Raw genomic sequence first — 24,614 nt, forward strand, 5'->3', positions numbered from 1 at the left:
TAAGGTGATGAACCAATGTTCTGGTGTGTTCACTAAACACCTTCTTTGAAAATGACATGAAAATATTCTGTAAATATTAAGAATGACAAAAGCTATAATTGTTTTTCTCTTAGTTGTCTTTTCCCCATCTCCTACTACAATTTCTTCTCTCATCTTATTGACTTATCGTTGAGCATGTATCCAGGTTCTGCATCCTGGCCTATCCTGGACAAATGGCCAGTCTTCATTTGTGGACCGAAACAGAGTGGCTGTAGGGTATTCTACAATATAGTGCAAATTGTGGAATAGATTTACTTTTGCATGTACTCTAAGGAAGGACCACAAGATACTGGCCTGTGTTGGAACATTTTTCTGATCTCTAGCACAAGGGTCTTGTGGCACAGTGACCTTGCCTTGGAGCCAGCAATCCTGGTTCAAGTCTTATCTGTCCTGGAATGTATCACAGCATATCCAAACTATTGATTAAATAACTAAGTCATGCAAAGGAAAAAAAGCTGGGTTGATATCCCCAGAAGCTTATTGTTGTTACTTTATGCACAGTACTCAAGAAATGTAAATGCAGAATAATTTCTTATCATTGCTAAATAAGTATGGACATTATAAAATTAAAAAAAAGCTGGGTTCAATCTCCTGGTGGGAATTGCTTGTAATTCATTGAATGTTTAAAGAGTGAAATGGGAGTTTTGATGGCAGTTTACATAAAAAAGCTATGTTGAGAGGCTCTTGTCAGGCAGTAATAGGCACCCTGCCAAGGACCTGGGAAGCTTGTATTCAAGTTCTTTTTGCTCCAGAAGTATGTAATAACATCTCAGAACAGGTTGATTACAAAATTTGAAAAACAAAATTGGATTTTGAGGGTCATCTGGTGCAGTGGTAGGGTCCCTGCTTCTGCGTTAAAATTCCATCTTCTCTGATTGTGTGTATTTTTTTTAAGAAAACAGAACTAGGCCGTTTAAAATTTTTGAAAAAGGTGAGTTCTTTGCCCCTGTTGAGTAGTGTTTGTGATAATTAGTCATTGGGTATTTTTATTAATATGGTGTTGGTTTAAGATGTTGAACTAACTGGTTATAGCCTGCTGCTTTCAGAAAGGTAAGGACATTCTGCACTGAAGGGTGAAAATTCATACTATGTTTTCCCACCCCATCAGCATGAGTTTCGGGGGCAAATCCATCCCCTCTCTGAGGGCATGTCACACATCAATTTATTGGCTAGCGGGCTGTTAAATGGATCATTTTATTCAGAGGGTTTGAGTTCTGCCAGCTAATCAAATGACCGGCAGCTCTCTCTTCCCAGCAGCACTACCAGAAGCAGTAGTAACTGCTGTGCATTGCAGATTGTTAATGCTGGGTGAAATTATATATAGCCAGGCTGGTAGATCCTGGTGATGTTGGTAGAGCCTCATCAATCATTGGCCAGTGCACAGATATTAAAAGAGCAATGTGAAAAGGGTCTTTGCTCACAACTCCAGTAATACTGTTCACAGGACATAATGTAGGCAGAACATCTCTTTGCAGGGAGGCACAGTGACTCAGTGGTTAGCACTGTGGCATCAGTGTGTCAGGGATTCGATTCCACCTCAGGCGACTGTCTGTGTGCAGTTTGCACATTCTGTCCGTGTCTGCGTGGGTTTCCACCAGGTGCTCTGTTTTCTTCCCCTAGTCCAAAGATGTGCAGGGTAGGTGGATTGGTCATACTAAAAAAAAAGTCCATAGTGTTCAGGTGGATTAGCCATGGTAATTGTGGAGTTCCAGGGATAGGGTAGTGGGCTGGATCTGGGTGGGATGCTTTTCAGAGGGTTGGTGTGAGCTTGATGGGCTGAATGACCTCCTTCCATAGTGTAGGAAGGAGGTCATTCCATGATCTGTGTTACTAAAGCAAGTGTAACTGCAATAATTCTGATGCTGAAACTTTCAACCTCCTCAAACATGCAGTTAGTAGCCTGGAGGCTGGGCTAAATCTGGTTGTGGACTTTCGCTCAGCAATTGATGTGTGATGATCTAGACCAGACTGCGAAAAAAAAAACTGCAAATGATTCATTTCCGCCATGTTAGGGGCCAGTTGGATAAGTGTTTAAAAGTTATCCATGATGATGTCACTGGCTATCAAATACTCAGTTGGCTTTGTCATCCTTTCTCTTCTCCAGCAGTGAGGCCAGTACGTAAGGAGTATGAATGTCCATTACTGGCACTTACTCTAAGCCTGGATACTTCAGTGAGACTACGGGCGGAGGAATTTTTGCTCCAGTGTGTTTAGTACAATTTGAAATGATTTGTCCTTTGTCTTTGCAAAGGGAAAAGGACTGTGCTCTATATATACCTTGTGATTTCTTTTGTAAAAACTAGATTAAAAAATAACAGCTAATGATGTTTTTAATGTGGCCTATGGAGGCTTACAAAAATGATTGTGTATCTTAAATGTGCCTCTGGCCCAATGTGTCAGCTGACTTATTCTGTGAGCAGGTCTTGATTTGATTTCTCCTCCACTCAGATGTTATCACTCTTTTGGAGGAAGTGAATTGGATAAAGTTCAATGTGGATATGAATGGTTATTACATTGTTCATTATGAGAATGATGGTTGGGATGCATTAATCAAACTACTGAGAGAAAATCACACTGTCCTCAGCAGCAATGACCGAGCCAGCCTGATTAATAATGCCTTCCAGCTTGTGAGGTAAAGAATGTAATTGCTTTTCACTTTGTCTGGATACACAAGAAAGAGTTTTGTAGCGTTTAAGAGGCAAACATCCTGGTTCATAAAGCTAATATTACAGTGTCAAATTTCCAATATTATATGCAGTTAAACTGATCACTGTAGTTAGGTAGTGAAGAAAAATAGGTTAATGGTGGGTACGATTGGGATTACTGCTAATGTGGAGCATAAACACCAACTTTTGGGGTCCTGTGACCTGTTCCTGTTGTATAATTTCTATGAATTTTAATAATATATCTGAATATGTTTTAAGAATGTTTTTGGATATTTCTTCATGAAGTCCCTTCTTTTTCTCTGTCGCTGACAGTAACTTACATTGAGATAACTCAAGGTTTTGCTGCAGTGGTCATCATACATATTTTCAGTCATGGCTCAGGTTGATTTATCCCACCTTTAGCGTGAGAATATAAAGGTCAGGTGCATAAACAGACTGCTTCACTGGCACTCGGGGCAGCACATTGGCTCAGTGGTTAGCACTGCTGCCTCACAGTGCCAGGGACCCGGGTTTGATTCCAGCCTTGGGCGACTGTCTGTGTGGAGTTTGCACATTGTCCCTATCCCTGTTTCCTACGGGAGCTCCGGTTTCCTCCCATAGTCCAAGGATGTGCAGGTCAGGTGAATTGGCCTTGCTAAATTGTCCATAGTGTTAGGTGTATTAGTCAGAGGGAAATGGGTCTGGGTGGGTTACTCTTCAGAGGCCTGGTGTGGACTTGTTGGGCCAAAGGGCCTGTTTCCACACTGTAGGGAATCTAATTTCAAAAAAGATACCAAGGATTGAATCCTTGGCTGCATTGTGTCAGTAACACACAAATAAGAATTATACTAAATTATATTCAACATAGCAATCCTGTAACCTGGAACTCTAGATTATTGGGCTAATACATTGTGAAATATTCCCTGGTGGCTCAGTAGGTAAATATTGTGTGATATGACACTGAGTGAATGCAACCAGAAGGTACCAAGTTAATATTATGAATGAACAAAAAGCAACATACTGCAAATACTGAAATTTGAAACAAAAGAAAATACTCAGCATGTTGGACATGAAGAGTGATACAAACTTGGTGCAGGGCTAACATTTTAAAAAGGTTATTCTTGTTGTTTGACCGACTCATGAAGTTTAATAATACTACACTTGTATTGTGTACCCAGTATTTGTAGTCTTGTGTACTGAAATAATAGTGCTGTCTATCAAACCTAATAAATAATTGTTTAGGTAAGCCATACATTATTGTACTTTGACTCACATTTCGTTGGAATGGCTATCACAACACCATAACTGATTAGTTTTTTTGTCAATTAGTATAGAAAAACTGCCTCTTGACAAAGCCCTGAATTTGACACTTTATCTGAAAAACGAAATCAGTACCATGCCAGTCTTCCAAGGCATGAATGAGCTCGTACCCATTTACAAGCTTATGGAAAAGAGAGAAATGGTGGAAGTTGAAAATCAAATGAAGGTAAGATTTATTACAGTGACATATAGTTCTGTTTAATGTGGCACCAACTGACAGGAAAGCTTAACTTTGAAATCATGTTTCTTTCCCTTGCACAATGTGGTGATGATGCTTGTGGACACCATATGGGGTTGGTCAGTTAAATCTTTTGATGGTCTGCATGGTCTGTTTTGTTTTTATTTATAACACTGAGAGCTAATGTTTCCTAAACATTGAGGAAAGTAAAGAGGTAAGGAGGACCAGACCCATGAGGTAAATACATTTGTAGCACTGTTCCAGCTCGCTCAAGTTGCCATTTACATTCACAATGTAAAATGAACTGTTCTTAATTTCAACAAGATGTCCAAGATGCTCTTCCTTCAGATTTCCAATCTGGAAATTTCTGACTGCCATCCTACTGCTCACATTTTTGCAGCTATGAAAAAAAGAAAATATCATATTCTTACATAGTACTAGAAAATCCAGCCACCAGTCTCCCATGCATTCACAAATCAGTTTCAGATCATTGTAGTTAAATACTACTGATGATGTTAATGTGAAGTCAGGTACTCCTTCAAGCCAATATCTGCTTCTTGGATGAAATAGGATTTTACAGGTTACAGCAGCAGTGATTGTAATGAGGTCAGACAGGTGGACCACATTGAATATGGGATCCCTGATTGGGGCTGTAAATCTGGTCTAATCAGGGAGTCCTGGCTGACAAATATAATCAGGCATGTCGGAGATTCTGTGCATTCTGAGAGCTTGCTCTGAGAGAGCTGGATCAGTTTCAAGGGCTCTTCACGTGTAAATAAAGGGCGATTTGGTGATGAGACACTGGCCTCTGGAGTTATTTCAACAGCCAGAAAAAAAGAAACACTGCACAATAGTTATCCTGGCAAAGAAAAAAGCCAAATACCTTTAAAACCCACTGTGTGGCCCTGATAAACCACGTAAAGCAATTGTGATGGTAGGGTATCGATTAAATTCTTCCAATCAGTTTCCTCAACTTACACTCAAAATTTGCACCATTAAATTCATAGTAGTCGATCATCTATAACCTTAGATGACCAATCACTGTCTAGTTGCATAATATGAGTTTAATCAGATAACTAAGATTGACAATGAATAGTTTCTGCTGTATCTCCATATCAACCATGGTCCAACCAAAAAATTTCCTCTTCTCATGCGAAATAAATTGATGTTTGATTTCTAAATTCAATTTCTTAAATACAAGTTCTGATGACAAAAGGTTTGGACTTTGTGTCTCTTTTTAGCAAAGTTTTCCTTCAAAAGTGATGTGTTTAAAAGGTAGGACTACTCTACCCAGGCTTCCACTTGTAATAAGATAAATTAGGAAGTGCATGGTGGAACATACATGGTAGATTTATCCCACCAGAATTCTATCCAGCTTGTGCCTCTGCACGGTTTTCTCAGAGAATGAAGACCAGTGACATAGCTAGCAGGTTTAAGATGGAAATAATGGATTTTTGTCTTTAAACTGGAATGACTAATGGTGATTTTTAAAAGTTTTGGAATAGATGTTTTCATTTTGCATCTGGTGCTCTTTGTTAACTTTGTAATCATTGCTTGCTTGAGGGGCTGATTTGAACAATTGCTGGGAGTACGTAAGTAGCGACAAGAGGACAATTTATCAGGAATGTTAAATCAGGCAAAAAATTAAGGTTGAAAACCTAATTTCAGACAGGCTCAGCTGTCAACTCATTATTAACATGGATGAAGACTGAATGGGGATGAGCTAAAGGTGACAGAGAATTTCCACTTGAGATTAGATTAGATTAGATTACTTTACAGGCTCTTCGGCCCAACAAGTCCACACCGCCCCGCCGAAGTGCAAACCACCCATACCCCTACATTTACCCCTTACCTAACACTACGGGCAATTTAGCATGGCCAATTCACCTGACCTGCACATCTTTCGACTGTGGGAGGAAACCGGAGCACCCGGAGGAAACCCACGCAGACACGGGGAGAATGTGCAAACTCCACACAGTCAGTCGCCTGAGGCGAGAATTGAACCCGGGTCTCTGGTGCTGTGAGGCAGCAGTGCTAACCACTTTTTTGTTAGAAAATATATCCTGCATACCCAAACATTAGGACATGGTTCTCACTTTCGATCAATATTTTAAATAAATTTTCTGCCTGTTTGAAGTTATTGCTTCCAATGTCACTGTCATTCAGCATAAAAGTATAAAGTGGATGGAATTTCAGTCAAATAAAATTGCTACACATTTTTCACCATGGAGTACTTAATTTACTTCTTACTACAATTAGAAGCCTGAAATAGTTGTCATCCATTTTACTTCCATGAGGCTCATTCATATGCAATTCCTCTGTTGACATAGTCTTTACTGATGTATTATGACTTGGGTTTTGAGTATTTTGGAGTGGCAAGATATTTGTATCATCAATAGCCACAGCTGAGGTGCCAGAAGACTGGAGATTGGCTACTGTGGTGCCACTATTTGAGAAAGGTGGGTAAGGAAAAGCCAGGGAACTATTGAGCGGTGAGCCTGACTTCAGTGGTGGGCAAGTTGTTGGAGGGAATCTTGAGGGATAGGATTTGTATGTATTTGGAAAGTCAAGGGCTGATTAGGGATAATCAACATGGTTTTGTGTGTGGGAAATTGTGCCTCACTAATTTGATTGATGTTTTTGAGTAGTAGCGAACAGGATTGATGAGGGCAGAGCGGTGGATGTGATCTATATGGACTTCATGATTTGGAGGTGCTGGTGTTGGACTAGGGTGGGGCAAGTTAAAAATCATACATCACCATGTTATAGTCCAATGGGTTTATTTGGAAGCACTAACTTTTGAAGTGCTGCTTCTTTATCAGGTGGTTGTGGAGCAGAATCATAAGACACAGAATTCATAGCAACAGGATTGCAGTATCATGGAATATATTAAACAAGTTTAGCATGAGTCTTTCATCTTTTAGAATGATCATGTTAGTTTTGATTCCTTCATATGTAGATTCCAGAACTTTTTTAAAGTTACATTCTCAAGATAGTTTTAACAATAGGTGCCATCTCAGCTCAGATAATGCATTGAAGGTGTGAGGTTAAAGTCAGTATGTGTTCCAATGTTAGGTCAGACTGATTCTATTTCTAAAGTGGGATTTATAGAATCTTACATGGTTTTATGCAGTTTTTGAGCAAAATAAAATGTAATCCTGCAATGACAAATTCACCCCACAAACTTGAATGTGTGTGCATGCTGGGGAAACTGAGTGAGTGTGTGCATGTGGATGTGTGTGTGGGGGTGTGAGTGTCTGTGAGAGAGTATATGTATGCGTGTGAGTGTAATGGGGTATAAGTCTGTGAGAGGGTGTGTGGGTGTAAGTGTGGGGGGTGTATGTGTTAGCATATGAAAGCTTGTGAATGAGAGAGATGCGTGAGTGTGTGGATCTGTAGGAGTGTGTGTATGTGTGCGCGCTTGCGTGAATGTGTGTGTGAGAGAGTGCATAGTTCATTGGGGTCACTTGTAGTGTGACATGAACCCAAGGTCCCGCTTGAGGCCATCCCCATGAGTACTGCTTGGCCACTTTGCGGTGTTGCCTGTCCTGAAGTCCGCCTTGGGGGATGGCCACCCGAAGGTCCAAGGCCAAATGTCCTGGAACAATGAAGTGTTCCCCAACTGTGAGGGAACACTCCTGTCGGGTGATTGTCGTGCGGTGTCCACTCATTCATTGTTGGAGCGTCTGCTCGGTATCGCCAATGGACTTCAGTAAGGTGAGTGACAAGGTTCTCATGGTAGACTGGTTAGCAAGGTTAGATCTCATGCAATAAAGGGAAAACTAACTATTTGGATACAGGTAGAAGACAGAAGGTGATCGTGGAGAATTGCTTTTCAGACTGGAGGCCTGTGACCACCGATGTGGCCACAAAGATGCATGCTGGGTTCACTGCTTTTCATCATTTATACAAATAATTTGGATGTTAACATAGGAGGTATAGTCAGTAAGTTTACAGATGACACCAAAATTGCAGGTGTAGCGGACAGTGAAGAAGATCACCTCAGAATACAAAGGGTTCTTGATCAGGTGTGCCAGTGGGCTGAGGGGTGACAGATGGAGTTTAATTCAGATAAATGCAAGGTGCTGCATTTTGGGAAAGCAAATCTTAGCAGTACTTATTCACTTAATGGTGAGGTCCTGGGGAGTGTTGCTGAACAAAGAGACCTTGGAGTGCAGGTCCTTGAAAGTGGAGTCACAGGTAGATAGGATAGTGAAGATGGCATTTGGTATGCTTTCCTTTATGGTCAGAGCATTGAGCATAGGAGTTAGAAGGTCATGTTGCAGCCATACAGGACATAGGTTAGGCCAGTATTAGAACATTGTGTGCAGTTCCAGTCTGTCTGCTTAGGAAGCATGTTGTGAAACTGGAAAGGGTTCAGGAAAGATTTACAAAGATGTTGCCAGGGTTGGAGGGTTTGAGCTGAAGAGAGAGGCTGAATAGGCTGGGGCTATTTTCCTTGGAGCATTGAAGGCTGAGGAGTCACCCTGTAGAGGTTTATAAAATCATGAAGGGTATGGATAGGGTAAACAGACAAAGTCTTTTCCCCAGGTTTAGGGAATCCAAACCAAGAGGGCGTATGTTTTAAGGTGAGAGGGAGAAGATTTAAAAGGGACCTAGGAGCTGCATTTTCATGCAGAGGGTGGAGCATGTATGAAATGAGTTGCCAGAGGAAGTGATGGAGGCTGGAACAATTGCAACATTTAAAAGGCATCTGGAAAGGTATATAAATAGGAAGGGTTTAGAGGGATATGGCCAAATGCTGGCAAATGGGACTAGATTGATTTAGGATATCTGGTCGGCATGGACAAGTTGGACAGAAGGGTCTGTTGCCATGCTGTATATCTCTGTGACTCCAAGTTAATACAGGTTAGGTTTTTGCATATTGATTACCTCTGCTGGTCATGTGCACTATTAACATCAATTGCTGTTCTTGTGGTGACTGGAAGTGGAGCTAGAGAATTGATCTCCAGTTTTCCCCTCCAGTTAAATAGATCTAAGCCCTAGAGAACTCATTTCCCACCACCTCCCTGAAATTCTACTCGTTAACAAGGAATAATTGGGTTAAAGGTAGTTAAACTTGCTGAAACCAAACCAGCAATTGTAAATAATGTCTATGCAAATTCACCATTAACATATAATAAATGCTGTACTGGATTATCATATGAGAAAGCATGTAAAGATAGCACAAACTAATTTTTTCAAAATACCTTGATTAAGGTGTGGGTTTTCCTCATTCTAAGTGTACATCCAGGTCATTTTATATCACTCCACAGAAGCAATGTTTCAAAATTGTGGGTTTTTTTGTTCCTAGGATGTTGGTATTACTGCTTAAGCCAACATTTATTCCTAGTTGCCCAGACGGCATTTAAGAGGCAATGTTATAGGTTTAGAATCATATATAGACCAGTCCAGGTAAGGATAGTAGAGTTCCTTCCAAAACGTTAGTAAGTCAGATAAAGTTTTGCAACAATCGATAGTGGTTCTACAGTTGCCATTGCACTAGCTTTTTACTGAATTTAGAATTCTCCATCTGTGAAGATGAAATTTCATGCTGAACATTCTGGATTCTAGTCCAGCGACATTGCCACTGTCCTCTCCTGTTTATATCATGTAACATGTGACATTCCATTATTTCTCCTCTTACTAAGTATTCATTGCTAGATGGGCTGGGAGGGAACTAGGGATTTCAACCACAAACCATGCATTTTCATCTCAAAATAGCTGGACCATTGGCAGATAGTGTAGTGCAGACTGTGGGCAATTGTTTATATGCCAGATTCAGTTTTCAGACAAGTCTACAAATGGATAGCCAACATACCTATTTTCACTTTTACTGATATCATGCTTGTGAACGGTCACTTGTCTAGAGACAGCAAGTCAGTGAGAAATTCACTCTTTTCACTTTGAAACTGAGCTTATAATATTTTGATCCAGAGTGATGAATGTTCTTCACTGTGGGGCCTCTGTGGAATGTGATTGGATGAACTCTTGTACCAAGTCCAGAAGCTGCTTTATGCCATGAATGTTCCACAGTGTCGCAATCCTTTTCGTTTCTTCCACTGCACTGTTGGCAGAGTGATTTGTTCTATCTAGAACGCAAACAATCAACAGAAGTTTCCTGTTTTCGTTTTCTCCAGGCATACATAGTCAACTTATTTAAGAACCTGATAGACCAGCAGTCATGGAGTGATGATGGCTCTGTCTCAGAACAGTTGCTGCGCAGTTCATTGCTGCTGTTTGCCTGCCTTCGCAAGTACCAGCCCTGCGTTGACAAAGCAGAGGAATACTTCAGGAAATGGATGGATTCCAATGGTACATTGAGGTTGGTACTCGGTAGTAATTTGTTCCTCTGTTCGTGGTTAAAACTATGATAAGGAGTAGATCATACGGCCCCTTGAGTCTGCTCAACCATTCAATAAATCATTGCTGACTTGATGATAACCTCAAATCCCCATTTATCACTCAGAGACTCCCTCTCTTTTGCTGGTTTAAAAAAAACACAGAATCTGAAATACTAACAAGTTAATCATTAAAACCCTGCATGTACACAGACCAAAACCCATACTCCACAAGTTAAAATCCATACTCCAAAATAAATGATATTAATATATGTATAAATCACATACTTTACATCACACATATTGTACTCCATTTGCCAGATCTTTGGCTACTCATAAATCTTTTGATACCTTCTTGTAGTCTCCTGTAATATAACATAAACATCCTACCTATTTTGTGTCATAGGCAAATTTCACAACAACACTTCCGTCCTTTCATTCAAGTCATTTAGGTAATTGCAAGCATTTAACGTCCCAGCAATGACCTCTGTAGCATACCACTCCTTACAACTTGCCAACCAGACAATGATCCATTTATACCTACTATCTGCTTCTTGTTGGCTAGCCAATCTCCAATCCATGTTACCCTCTGCACCATTAGCTTTTATTTTCCTCTGTAAGCTTTGATTAGCAGTTTATCAAGTATCCTTTGGAATTCTAATTACAGTATATCCAAGGGTCTCCCTTTATCAAAGCATGTTATTTTCACAAATAACTCCAATAGTTGATTAAATTTGATTTCCCTTTCATTAGACTATGTTGTCAGTAATTATCTTGAACTTTCTAAGTGCCCTGTAATAACATCATTAATAATAGTTTCTAACATTTTCCTTACGACAGATGTTCAGCTAAACTGACCTACAGTTTCTTAGTTTCTATCTTTCTCTTTTTGAACAAAGGAATTACAATAACATAATTGGACCTATAATCCAGAGGTTTGGATTATTAATTAAGGAAAGATGAGTTCAAATCCCACTTAGGTATTTTCAGAATTTGCAATCCATTTTGAAAAACAATTTGAAGGTAAAGTGCTAAAATAAATAAGAGTGGTTATGAAGCTATTGAATTGTCATAAAAAGCCTAGCTGGTTCATTTTTGTACCTTTTTTTTTATCAGAAAAGAAACCTGTTAATCTTACTTGAATACTCTATGATTTGAGTCAAACAGAAAAGTGGTTGACTCTTGACCACTATTTGTGGTGAATCAGATGATTACTCAGTTGTTTAAAAAAGACTCAAAGAACTGCAGATGCTGGAAATTAGAAACAAAATCAGAAGTTGCTGGAAAACCTCTACAAGTCAGGCAGCATCTGTGGAGGGAAAGTAGAGTTAACATTTCAAGTCCAGTGACCCTTTTTCAGAACAATTCAGAAAATGTTCTGACGAAGGGTCACTGGACCTGGAACGTTAACCTCTACTTTCCCTCCACAGATGCTGCCAGACCTGTTACAATTTTCCATTATGAACAACTAGAAAATAGTACAAGGGTAAAACAGTGCACCAGTCAGTTCTCACACACGATATGACAAAGATGTACCTGGCTCATCTTCTTCCCCATTACTAATACCTGGGAAATGCTCTCAAAATTGAGAGATCTGTTCCTCTTACCTATTAAACAGCAGCTTGGCATAGTGATATTCTCGGGATTGCACATATCTTTCAAAAACTTTGATTCTTCTGCCATGTAGGGCCATGTCTGAGTCCCAAGGTTACGAATAGAAAATAAAGTCATTTTAAGAACAGCTGCTTTAAGTTCTGTTGCTTGATCTTTTCCCAGTTTTTTCTCATGTGTAGTCCTATGTGCTGTAGGCCCCTAGTCAGCAGCTGTTTATTCTCACTCACAACTTTAAAGAGAATGAAGTAAGATAAGATTATGCATGTTGAAATGAATATTAAACATGAAAAAGGCATAAGAAGATATAGGTTTGGTTGTGGAAGTTTGGTGCATGAAGTTATTGTGAACCTGATTTCGACTCACTGACAGATTCACCTGGAATTAAGTTGATCAGGGTTCCCAGTGGACAATGAGATAAAATAATACTTGGATTTGCTCAAGTTGTACTGACTGATAATCTGAAGGATGGTCCAGTCAGCAGCATTTTGAAACCTTCCACAAGCATCATTTGAACTTGCTTTCAAGGAGAGAGGTTTAAGGGAACCCTTCAGATTGTTCAATTTCTCATGTAAAGCCTAGGAATGATGCTGATCTTGCAATTTAGGAAAAGCTTTCAGTCTTAGCAAAGTTTCTAACTTCACTTATGTTACCATCTGTAACTAATGTATTTTTTATCTAAGACCCTTGGTTTTAGCTCTTTATGACCACATTTGTACTAATTTTGAGCTTGGCTTTCTGAGTACTCTGTTCACATTTTTGATCTAGAGGTTTCCCCCCTTTTAATCTTTTTATTGGCACAATTTGAATTTCATCATTGGCTTAATTTAGCTCCTTGAAACTGCAGGAGTTTGTTTTTAAAATCATTATCAAAATTACTGACAACAGGAGCAAGGATTATTGTCCTCCTGTGATATGATTCCTTCCAGACCAAGATTCCACAGCAGAGCACCAAGTTCCCAATTGGTTACTGACATGTCCTGTTGAGACTTTTCTCCCCTTCCTTTCTCCATCATCAACCACTGACCCATCTAGCCAACTCCTACACACTTCCAAGGAGTTAGATAGGTCCTGTTCCACTGATATTACTTTTCCTACGTTGCACCCTGGCTTTCACCCTAACCAGGCTCTGTCATCTACATCCATGCTAACACACTGTTACTTCAGTGAATGGAATGAGAATTGAAAAGGGATGTAACAGTGAGAGGTCTGTTCTGCAAAGTGGAATCCATATGGTGAAGGTGAAAAATTTAATAGTGAATTTATAGGCACCTTTATTGTCTGACAACCCAAATGTTTTAAAAATGTTCTGTTTCTCTGTTTAAATTACAATAGAATTTAAGATTGACAAACAGTCTTCATCTCTTTTTATGGCAGCTTACCCTCAGATGTTACATTAGCAATTTTTGCAGTTGGAGCCCGGACTTCGGAGGGATGGGACTTCCTGTTTGAGAAGTACAGACACTCACTCTTTACCTCCGAGAAGAGCAAGATTAGATTAGCCCTGACAATCAGCAATAATACAGAGAAACTTCAATGGTAAATCATATTAAGCATATTGTTATTTCCCTAACTGGAGTCAGCTTACACTTGTATTTGTTGATCTAAAGTTGCATGGTGTAGCGAATAAGAATCAGACATTTTCTGTGCAAGCATTGCTACTGTGTCTACTTTATATGGTAATAGAAATCTTTAAATACATTGATATGCTTTTGTTTGTAGTTTGTCTTTTATTATTCTTACTCTTATAATTTCATTGGCACCCATAGTATCCCTTCAGTTTTGTTTCTCTCAGTATCATCTAGTGCTTTGCTGTTCACTCTTTCAATTTAACCATGAAAACGGAAAGCCCATTCTAATTAATTCATCGCATAGTTAATGAATAACATGACAAGGGAATCCAGATTGAGAGATTGAACAGCTACAGAATATGATATTTTTAGAAAGGCAGCAATTAAAAATGAGGAAGAGAAAATACCGAGAATACTGCAGTAACATTGCAGATTATATAAATGAGATTGTGTAAAATAGATAAATGAAATAAATAAGGTAAATGATTTGGTCATTTTTCAGGGAAAAAAGGACTAGTCCTTGCAGGACCATTGTATCAGTACACGAAGAAGAATATTCACCAAGCATACCACATTAATCCCTAAAATATTTCACCATAACTGCTTGTTGAGGAATTTATGTTGAGATTAATGATGCCTAAAATTGATTCATACATAAATCAAATCAGATTACAATAAAATATATACTTTGGCCTGTCATCCAGATTCACACAAAGTACTGAGTGAATTAACACTTGTTAATTATTGGAAAAACTGCTGTTTATTATTTACAAGTAATTACCTAAGAATCATTAATTTTAATATTTCAATATAGAGCTTAAAGGTTAGATTTCCTACAATATGGAAATAAGCCCTTCAGCCCCACACCAACCCTCCAAAGAGTAACCCACCCAGACCCCTAATACTATGGGCAATTTAGCATGGCCAACTCACCTAGCTAGCACATCTTTAGACTGTTGGAGGAAACCAGAGCAAACCCACACAGACACAAAGAGAATGTCTGTGTGAAGTTTGCACAATCACCTGAGTCAGGAATTAAACCCAGGTCCCTGTAGCTGTGAGGTAGCAGTGCTAACCATTGAGTCACCATGCCGTGGATGCCAATAATTATTAGACTAGGCTAATTGACATAAGAGATAACAAGATCAGTTTAGTTATATCACAGGAATGCAGTGTTAATTAACATTTTAATTACACTGCAAATGTAATTTACGCTTGAGATCAGTGTCTGAAATAGGTATAAACTAGTGAGCTAATTAATGATTAAACTCCATAGTTTACTGATGACTTAATAAGACTAGATAATCTATTGAAAAGTTAAGACCCTGGGAAATCATTTCCAGTTAGCAAGATGGGTGCAAATTATGCTCAAAATTGCACTTGTTTTACTGAATTGAATATTTTGCTTTTGTTTCCACTCAAATATCTTTGCATACCAATGAATCTGAAATCTTCTGTTAATCAATACAACTGGACAACATTTTAGTACATATCTTTTTTTATGCATTTAAAAAAATTCCTTGATTTTTTTAAGAGGCAGTTATATTAATACAGATGAAATTTGGTTCTTTATAAAAATCAGCATTTTTATAATTTTCTCAGTAAGTTATATTTTTTAACATTTAAGATTTTCCAAAGAGTGCCGATTAGTGCCTTCGTGCCTAAAGATCAGCTTATTTCTAGGAGTCTTCTTGAAGGCAACCAAGAACAATTAGTGAATGTCACTGTTGTAATTCATTTAACTGAATCCGCCAGATTTGTTGTCAGAGGCTGGTTTCTAATGCAATGGTTTTTAAAATAGTACAAGATTTTGCAGTAATGAAATTTCTGCTGAATGGAATTAACACTTGAAATTCATTAATCCTTTGCTCTAATTTTTGATTTTTGAACAAAATCACCTGGACAGTCTCACTCAAACCAGTGGAATTGATGCCGCTATATGGTCATGGGCAACATTGTTTCCAAAACCTGTATGTCCACATGAGATGATCTGGTTGTGTAATCTTATTTTTAGATGATGGATTGACCTCCTGAGATATTAGATAAGTGTCTATCGAGGAATTATTTGTTTCGCCTGGACTTGTTGGCTTGAATATGATCATCCTGTCTCCAGGAAACTTGTACATCTACACGAAGCATTTATTTTTAGGTTACAATTTAACTTAAAGATCTTAACTTCTGTAACCTTTTTATCTTTATGCCGGATATGGCCTTTATGTCAGATATGGCATGTCTGTTTTACAAAGTATCTGTCTACTTAGACTAAATATACTCCTTTTAAGGGTAGATTTTAACTTTGTCCAATTGTGTAAATCAGATTACAATGCACTGGCTGCTCACTTCAGATATCTCCTGAATTCTCTGCCACTGAAGCCTATGGATTCTGAGGAAATGGTGATTAGTGATTTGCTATGATCATTTTTACACTAATACACAAAGTCTAAATTTGCTGCACAAATCTTTTATTATAAAGACCAGTGAAAACATTTAGAACTAACTTGAAGTTGAGTATTGAGAACATTTGTATCAAAAATGCAATCTTTAAAACACTGTATTGCAAAGAAACCTCATTCATTTTATGGACCTATCTCGCTGATCCCAGGTAAAGAGTTCAAGCTTTATGTTGTGCATCACATCTCCTAGCCTCATTGATAAATATATTCATTGGAAACTCGAATTTCTTGTCTTATAATCAGGCTAATGGACCAAAGTCTGCAAGGTGACATTGTCAAAACACAAGATCTGCCTTCCATTATTATATCCGTGAGCAAAAATCCAACAGGATACCATCTTGCTTGGGAATTCTTAAAGAAGAACTGGGACAAGCTAATAGAAAAGTTTGTATATATTATATTCGTTTCTAATAACAATTTGAATTGATTTCCATTTTGAGAATAATTAGGAAACTCTGCCCTGTTCATGACTTCGGGATGCTGGTGTTGGACTGTTTTGCTACTACGAGAATGAGTAATTTGCTGAGATGTTGTTTGCTTTTGCTTCTACAAAGCACAAGGTACTGCGTAGGCTTGATGTTTTTATTCTCTTTGTTAGGAGACATTGCAGCCTCTGTTCAGCATTTCCTGATAATGTGGCTTGCATTGGAAAGCGATTGAAATGGGGAATCCAACTTATTCTTCCTTTTGAAGTCGTGGTACTTGTTGATACTATAGTGCTCAGCATCTAAAGTCTCACAGGAAATTAATTGCCCCTACTAGCGATGCAGGGATATTGAATATCAGAGCAAGCTAATGGTTTGAGTCCAGATGATTCTTCATCAGCTCTGATGAAGAGTCATCTAGACTTGAAACATTAGCTTGCTTTCTCACCATGGATGCTGTCTGATTAGCTGTGACCTCCAGCATTTGTTGTCTTCAGTCCTGTTTGTCAGTGCCTGCTGATACAATTTTCATGGTTAGGGATTCAAGCCTTCTGTCTCTTGCACCATGCCCAAGATGGAGCCAGAAGCAGGCTGATGCACAGTCAGCTAGATTAATGTCTTTATTTTCTAAGACACCAACCCAGTTTCAGCGATGAATGTGAGGCTCCTTAACCTTCACTTCATTAACCCCATTGCTGCTCGACCCCATACACTCCTCTCCACCTATTCATTCATTATCCACTATAAATAGAACTCACCCTTTAATAACTTTGGGATATCTTTGAGAAGCTCACATGTGTCAAAATATATAAACAGTACATGAAAATCTATTTTAAAGAAACCATAATCCTTTTAACAGTTCATACTTCTGTCAAAGTGACTGTGCTCACATTTTACATGACAACTGCTTCAATAACCCTTGCTCAGTAGAGTTCTTTAATGGCTATGCTACTCAGCCAAGAATTCATGATGAGTTTCATTGAATGGCTGTGCTAACAAAGCCTCCAGGGTTGTAGACATTAAAGTCTTCAAACACAGCTAAAGGTTCAGTTCTCGTCAAAGATTTGAAATGGCCAAGCAGATGACTGAGCTGAACTTGAAGGACATCATGAAAGCAAAATGGCTATTCACATAATAGAATCTGAATGTCACTGTTGTGCAATGCGAGATAATGTCAAGATTATGTATTCTGATGCATCTGAAGTATGTTCTTTTTGCACAATATTGTTTAATGGTAATTTGAATTTTCAAAACAGCCCTCTTATCAATCACTGCAGGAAAAAGCCATGTACATCTTTGGATGCAACATTTCATTTAACATGTGAATTTGGATGCACCTTTTGAAATGATTTTCCATATGGTTTCTGCTTTCTATTCATATTTCTGCCTTGGTTCACAACAACTCTGAGCTACAAGATATTCATTTCCTTCTGAAGCCAACCAGACTCCTTCAACATTATGGAAGGTCTGAACTTAATGCTTCCACGGTTTTGCGACAGCTGGCTGCAGTCTCATGATCTGCTCCATTTCTGTGCCAATGAAATTTGATGGTGATAGTAATGGGAGTCAGACCGTGTGTAGCTACTTGTAGGAAAATCTGCATCAGAGAAGTAGGAGTTATTCAAAACTACATGAAGGTTAAGTGGTGGGGGGGGGGGGCGGGTAGGTGGAGGGGGGGAGGTGGAGGGCGGAGGTGCAACAAGTCCAGAGAACCCTTGGTGTTGAGAAATATACAGGATTAGATAAGAAAAATGCCATGTCTTTAAAAAGCAACAGAACCCCTTGAGGAGTGTAGAAAGTCCATGGGGCAGGTCGTCACGGAGTAGTGTTCCGAAAGCTTGTGGTTTCAGATAAACCTGTTGGACTATAACCTGATGTCATGTGACTTCTGACTTTGTCCACCCCAGTACAACACCGGCACCTCCACATCATTCATTTTTAAATCCTGACATGGTACCATTATTCAAGAAAGGTGATCGGGATAAAGCGGGCAATTATAGGCCTGACTCTAGCATCAGTAGTAGGGTCATTTATGGCAAAAATGCTGAGGGATGGAATTAATCACTGTTTGTAGAGAAAAGGATTAAATCAAGCATAGGCATGTCGGGCAGATTATGTCTTACAAATTTGATTGAATTTTTTGAGAGGTTGACATAGAAAGTGTTTAGATGACATTAATGCAGTTGACATCTATGATAAGAGTAAGATTTTGACAAGGTGTCACGTGGGATACTGGTCGGAAGGTAAAATCCAGGGTAGTTTAGCAAATTCCATTCAAAATTGACTAGTGGTGGGAGTCAGAAAGGTCTTTTGTGAAAGAGTGTCTTTTTGACTGAAAGCATGTGCCCAGTGGTGTATCACAGAGTTTTTAGTGCTGGACCAACTGCTGTTTGTTGTGTACATTAATGATCTAGTCACAAATGTTGGAGGTTTGAACAATAGGTTCGCAGATGACACAAAAATTGGTGTATGATAAAGAGTGAGGTGGAAAACCTTAATGTGATAGCTGGTCAGATGGGCAGCACCTTGGGAAATGAGTTTAATCCTGAAAAGTGAGAGATGATTCATTTTGAGATGACTAACAAGGCAAAGGAGTACACGATGAATGGTAGCCCCTGGGAAATACATGGGACCAGAAGGACCTTGATGTTCCTGTCCATTGACCTTTGAAAGTAACCAGGCATGTGAATAGTGCGGTTAAGAAAGCATATGAGATACTTATCTTTATTAGTTGAGACATTGAATACAATAACAGAATGATTATGATAGATCTGTGTAAATGTTAGTTAGGCCACAGTTGGATTACAGGGCACAGTTCTGCTCACTACACTGCAGGAAGGATGTGACTGCACAAGAGGGTACAGAGCAGATTCACCAGCATGTTGTCTAGGCTGAACATTTCTTTAAAAATGGAGAGGCTAGGTGCTTTTTCCTTGAAATTGAGAAAGTTGAGGGGACACTGATTTAAGGTGTATGAAGTTTATCAGGTGCATAGGTCAGGTAGATTAGGAGGAGATTTTTTCCCCTTGGACGGGTCAGTAACCAGGAGACATAACTTTAAACTTGAGGGGCTGAAGGTTAAGAAGGGATTTCAGAATAGTTTTCACCCAGAGAGTGATGAGGTATCTGGAATTCACTGCTTGAAAGGGTGGTAGAGGCAAAATCGTCATAATATGTAAGAGATTATTAATGAAACTAGAAAGACCATAGCATATGGGCCAAGTGCTGGGAAATGAGACTTGACTAGATGTGTATCTGATGACCAGCGGGATCATCATGGGCTGAAGCGGGTCATTCTATGCTATAATACTTTGTGACTCTGTAAACTTGGAATTGAAATCCTCCTGCCACCTGTAAAGCATACCCAGTACAATTTGGCCCCCATGTCAGGACAGGAAAATGTGGCAAAAAATTGAAAACTGACTCCAAAATATATTTCTGTGCAAATGATTTTAAAAAGACATGGAAAGCTAACAATTGTTGAGGTGCATGCTTTGAGGAACATGCTTTTTTTTTGTACTTTGTTTTTGGTTTAAGTATCTCCTTTATTGTGTGCTACAGAATTATACAGCAAATGACCAGGCCATTCTGTCCAAATAGTCAATGTCACTGATTATGCTCATGCAAGCCTCCACCCATCCTTCCTCATCTAACTCAATCAGCAGAGCTCTCTCTTTTCCTTTCTCACCCATGTTGATCTAATTTCCCTTTAGACGCAGTCATGCTGTTTACCATAATTATTCCCAGTGGTAGCAAGTTTCAGCAATAATAAGAATCCACCAGTAGAGAGTGTGTGGCATTTATTGATTGTGTTTGATGTTTATTTTAAATCAGTAGTCCTTTTTTTTTAGTTCAAAACAGCATTTAAATGTATTATTCAATGTTATAGTTTTTGTGATTTACATTGAAGTGTAGAAACAAAATTGTAAGGCTGCTGTGTTTATTTTCCAGCTGACTAAAATTTCATTCAGTTTGGTGGTATGACACATAGAGTCATAGAGATGTACAGCATGGAAACAGACCCTTCGGTCCAACCTGTCCATGCCGACCAGATATCCCAACCCAATCTAGTCCCACCCTCCAGCATCCAGCCCATATCCCTCCAAACCCTTCCTATCCATATACCCATCCAAATGCCTCTTAAATGTTGCAATTGTACCAGCCCCCACCACGTCTGGGACATATCTTTGTGCTCAAATTGTTTGACTTCAAAGAAATTATATTTTCATTGACCAGTACTTTTTAATCAATTAGAATTATGTTAATTTGATCATGACCCTAGTTGCTAAGGTAGGGCTTGGCTTCTTTCCAAAATCATTAAAGTCGAACCAGCTATACGAGTATGTGGGGTTGTCCCATTCTGAGTAATTGCTGATGGAAACCTGCAATCTGCCCCAGGTCTATCTGATTATGGATAATCAAGAAGGCTCTGCCAAAGGTGATGCAAGTATCATTTTCTCATACTAAAAAAGGGAATGCCCTGGAACAGAAAAATACAGTTCTTTAACCTCTCCTTTTGCAACTGAATGATGCAATTCTTTTCCAGGCCACTAGATGGCAATTCTGAAAGAATGGGGAGCAAGGAGAGAACTGGTAAACATTCTTCAAACGACAGAAAGACAACTGTTTGCTTGGACAGCCTCCTCCCCTCCACTTCTGTCACAGTTCAGGCTTTTACAAGAACTTTGTCTTATGTAAATTTCTGTAACCATAGTTATAGCACAGAAATAAGTCATTCAATCCTTTTGGCTGACTGAAAAACAAAAAGAATAACAAGTCACTCAAGTCTATTCCCACCTTGCAGCAACTGGTCCAGGGTATAGCACTTCAGGTACAGAGCCACAAACAAGATCTCCTGTAATCTAATTTTATTTTAATTATTGTAGTCCAGGTCTAACCAGTAACTCCATGGTTATTTTCTATTTACGCATTATGTCTTCAACCCAGAGAATTGAAAATATGGTGTGATTACAGAAATTTACACAGGGGAATGTAGCAAAGAAATAAGCCATTCATTTGTTTCGAGAGGGCTTTTGTGGCATAATGTCTCTACCTCTGACCCAGAAGACTTGGGTTCAGGTCCTACCTGCTCCAGACATGTGTAATAACATCTCTGAACACATTTATAGCTCGCTGGAGATTCAGGAGTACATTTGCCGTGAAACTCTTCATTGGAAGTCAATATCACATGTCCTCCTTAATCTGTCCCTGGGTTTTAGTGATTACTAATTTCCCTATCTGTTATCTTCAGGCACTCTAGTGCTGCAGGGTTTTTTTTTGCTGATAGGAAACCAGCTGCTTACATTTCAAAATGGTATCAAATGTGTTCAGTAAACATTGTCTGCAGGTATATTGTAAACTCAGTGCACGAAAAAGCACTTCAATTTCCTTGGTAGAGAACAGCCAGTATGTTTGAGTTTGTGGGCCAAAAGGGGAAAGCTTGCAAAGAGAAAAGTAAATGGAATGGGGAAAGAAGTGGGAAATGGTGAGAGTTTTTCTGTGAAGTAGGGGAGAGAAGTAGAAGGTAAAGATTGAATGAAAGGCAAGAGAAGAACTGTTTCTGTCTAAATTAGAACAGTGGTTGAAAGGGAGATGATGAAACTGATCTAGATTAGATTACTTAGTGTGGAAACAGGCCCTTCGGCCCAACAAGTCCACACAGACTCTCTGAAGAGCAACCCACCCAGACCCATTCCCCTACACCTAACACTACGGGCAATTCACCTAACCTGCACATCTTTGGACTGTGGGAGGAAACCAGAGCACCCGGAGGAAACCCACACAGACAGGGAGAATGTGCAAACTCCACACAGACAGTCGCCCGAGGCTGGAATTGAACTCAGGTCTCTGGCGCTGTGAGGCAGCAGTGCTAGCCACCGTGCCACTGCCAAAGAGGAAAACAAAACTGAAAGATTGTAGAATGACATGAGGAAAAAGGAAATGTGTAGCATGTTTAAATGGTAATAGGTATTCATAGTTCAAGAAAATATTGACAGCAAGAAAAGAAAAATAGCAAACAAAATTAACTCCTCATGATAATTATTGATTTTGTCCAATTCTTGTTATCTGATGGGGAGAAGAGGCAAATAGAATGAGATGGGTTCAAACATAGGCAATGCTGAGAAAGAAAAGATATGAGAGAGGGAGAGAAATACAAGTTCAGACATGGGATGAGAAGTGACAGAAAAGTGAAGTCCTGGAAAGCTAGCCAGCTAAGGTGCCTGGAGGATGAATTTAGACAAATACCCAAAAGAGCATGAGTTGATGGAGTGGCTGTACCATGTATCCATGAAGTTGGAACCATTTTGAAGATCCAGCATCATTAGCAGCTGGTATTGGATTGGCTTTCCTTATATAGCTCATTGTCTACCTCCTGCCTCCCAGACCAAAGTAGAGAGGGATTGAGCACAAGTTGGTAACAGGTCATTTTATGCAGTGACCACCTGCTGATCCTTTTTTAGAAAAGACTACCTGGCAAAGGTAGCCCATTTGCACTTCAAAATTGCAATGTTTATATTTATCCAGCTTCCCTTAAGTATGCAATGGATCTTATTTGCAGGTGTGTCTAAAACCTACAACCCATATGCCTAAGGAGTTGAGATCGTCTCCTTCTGATTTTCCTCTGCTGCTCAGTCAATGTTTGAAAGAAAAATGGTGAAACAGAAATTGACATTTGTCCCCATGGATTCATTGACATTAACAACTAGGAAAGAAATATGAATCTATGTGCTTCCCAAACCCTTCAATTTGTTGTAGCCCTGCTTGTTCTTTGCTGGAGTAAACTGAAATAATGGCACAGTCTCTCAGTCTCTCTCTGTATCTTCCACAGCTTCATATAATTATCCATATTTTCTTGGAAAATGTTTTATACCCCAACTACCACATGTGACAAAGCATTCTATGTTCTAATTTCATGTCTTTGACATTAAATTGTCCTAGATTGTCCCTCGACTCTCATTGTGACAGTTTCAAATTGAGTTTCACTCATCACTCTTTTGAATGTTACTGGAACTACTTGCATTCAGACAAGTGGAGGGTATTGCTTCACTTTCCTGATTTGTGTCTTGTGGCTGATGAATAAGATTTGGGACATTCAGAGGTGAGAATTCCCAGCCTCTGACCCGCTCACTGTATTTATATGGCCCATTAAGTTTGGTTTTTCGGGAATGGTAGCCTCCAGCATATTGATAGTGACAGATTCAGCAATGGTAATGCCATTGAATATCAAATGGCAATAGTTTAATTCTCTCACTGGAAGTGGTCCCTTGCCTCGCACTTGGGTGGCATGAATGAGATCTGCCACTAATCAGACCAAGTCTATCCAGATCTTGCTGTGTACAAACACAGACTGTTTCACTTGCTGAAAATGCTACTGAACAAGGGCAATTAGGGATGGACAACAAATGCTGACTTAGCAATTTCATGAATTAGTAAAAAAACATTGTGCAGTCATCGGCAAACATCTCACTTCTGACCTTATGGTGAGGGGAACCTCATAGTTGAAACAGCTAGAAGTGGTTGGACTAACGCTTTATTCTATCTTTTTATTTCCCCTTCATGTTTTGAAAACATCAAATAAATCATCCTTTCACCTAAAATTCAAGGAATACAACTCCTAGTTCATCTAATCTCATAATGTAACAATTGGAGTCCATATATAATTCTGCTAGGTTGCACTTTGCAAAATGCCTTCTGTAAAATGGGGTGCACATAGTATTCCAGGTGTGGTATCTGAGCTGAATCATACCTATGCACTATCTCATTATATATAAAGGTCTTGTTCCATTTATCTTGATGATTTTCAGTACTTTTCATGTCATTTTAAGGTTTTATGTGCATGGACTCCTCTGTGTCTTCAGTGTTTCCAGCTGTCCACCATTTAGAGCATACTATCATCTGTCTTTTTTGGTGACTTGCCTATTTTGAAATCCATTTGTCAGAGTTTTGCCCATTTAATTAATCTATCAGTCACAAATCTTTTTATGATTTTATTTTTCCATTTACACTGGTATTTTTGTAAAATATCAGTAT

The 24,614-nt window shown here is 39.1% G+C and overlaps 1 protein-coding gene across 3 annotated transcripts in view; it reads left to right on the plus strand.

Annotated features, from left to right (window-relative positions):
• Positions 1-24,614, plus strand: part of erap1b (endoplasmic reticulum aminopeptidase 1b) — a 69,901-nt gene that overhangs the window by 40,213 nt on the left and 5,074 nt on the right. For all 3 annotated transcript variants that reach the window (XM_043709753.1, XM_043709760.1, XM_043709770.1), the window contains 5 exons: positions 2,488-2,671; positions 4,014-4,170; positions 10,323-10,507; positions 13,512-13,673; positions 16,402-16,542. In XM_043709753.1, the coding sequence (XP_043565688.1) occupies positions 2,488-2,671; positions 4,014-4,170; positions 10,323-10,507; positions 13,512-13,673; positions 16,402-16,542 (829 nt within the window). The remainder of the gene's footprint in view (positions 1-2,487; positions 2,672-4,013; positions 4,171-10,322; positions 10,508-13,511; positions 13,674-16,401; positions 16,543-24,614) is intronic.

Source organism: Chiloscyllium plagiosum, chromosome 2 (assembly GCF_004010195.1).
Source record: "Chiloscyllium plagiosum isolate BGI_BamShark_2017 chromosome 2, ASM401019v2, whole genome shotgun sequence".
NCBI lineage: Eukaryota > Metazoa > Chordata > Chondrichthyes > Orectolobiformes > Hemiscylliidae > Chiloscyllium > Chiloscyllium plagiosum.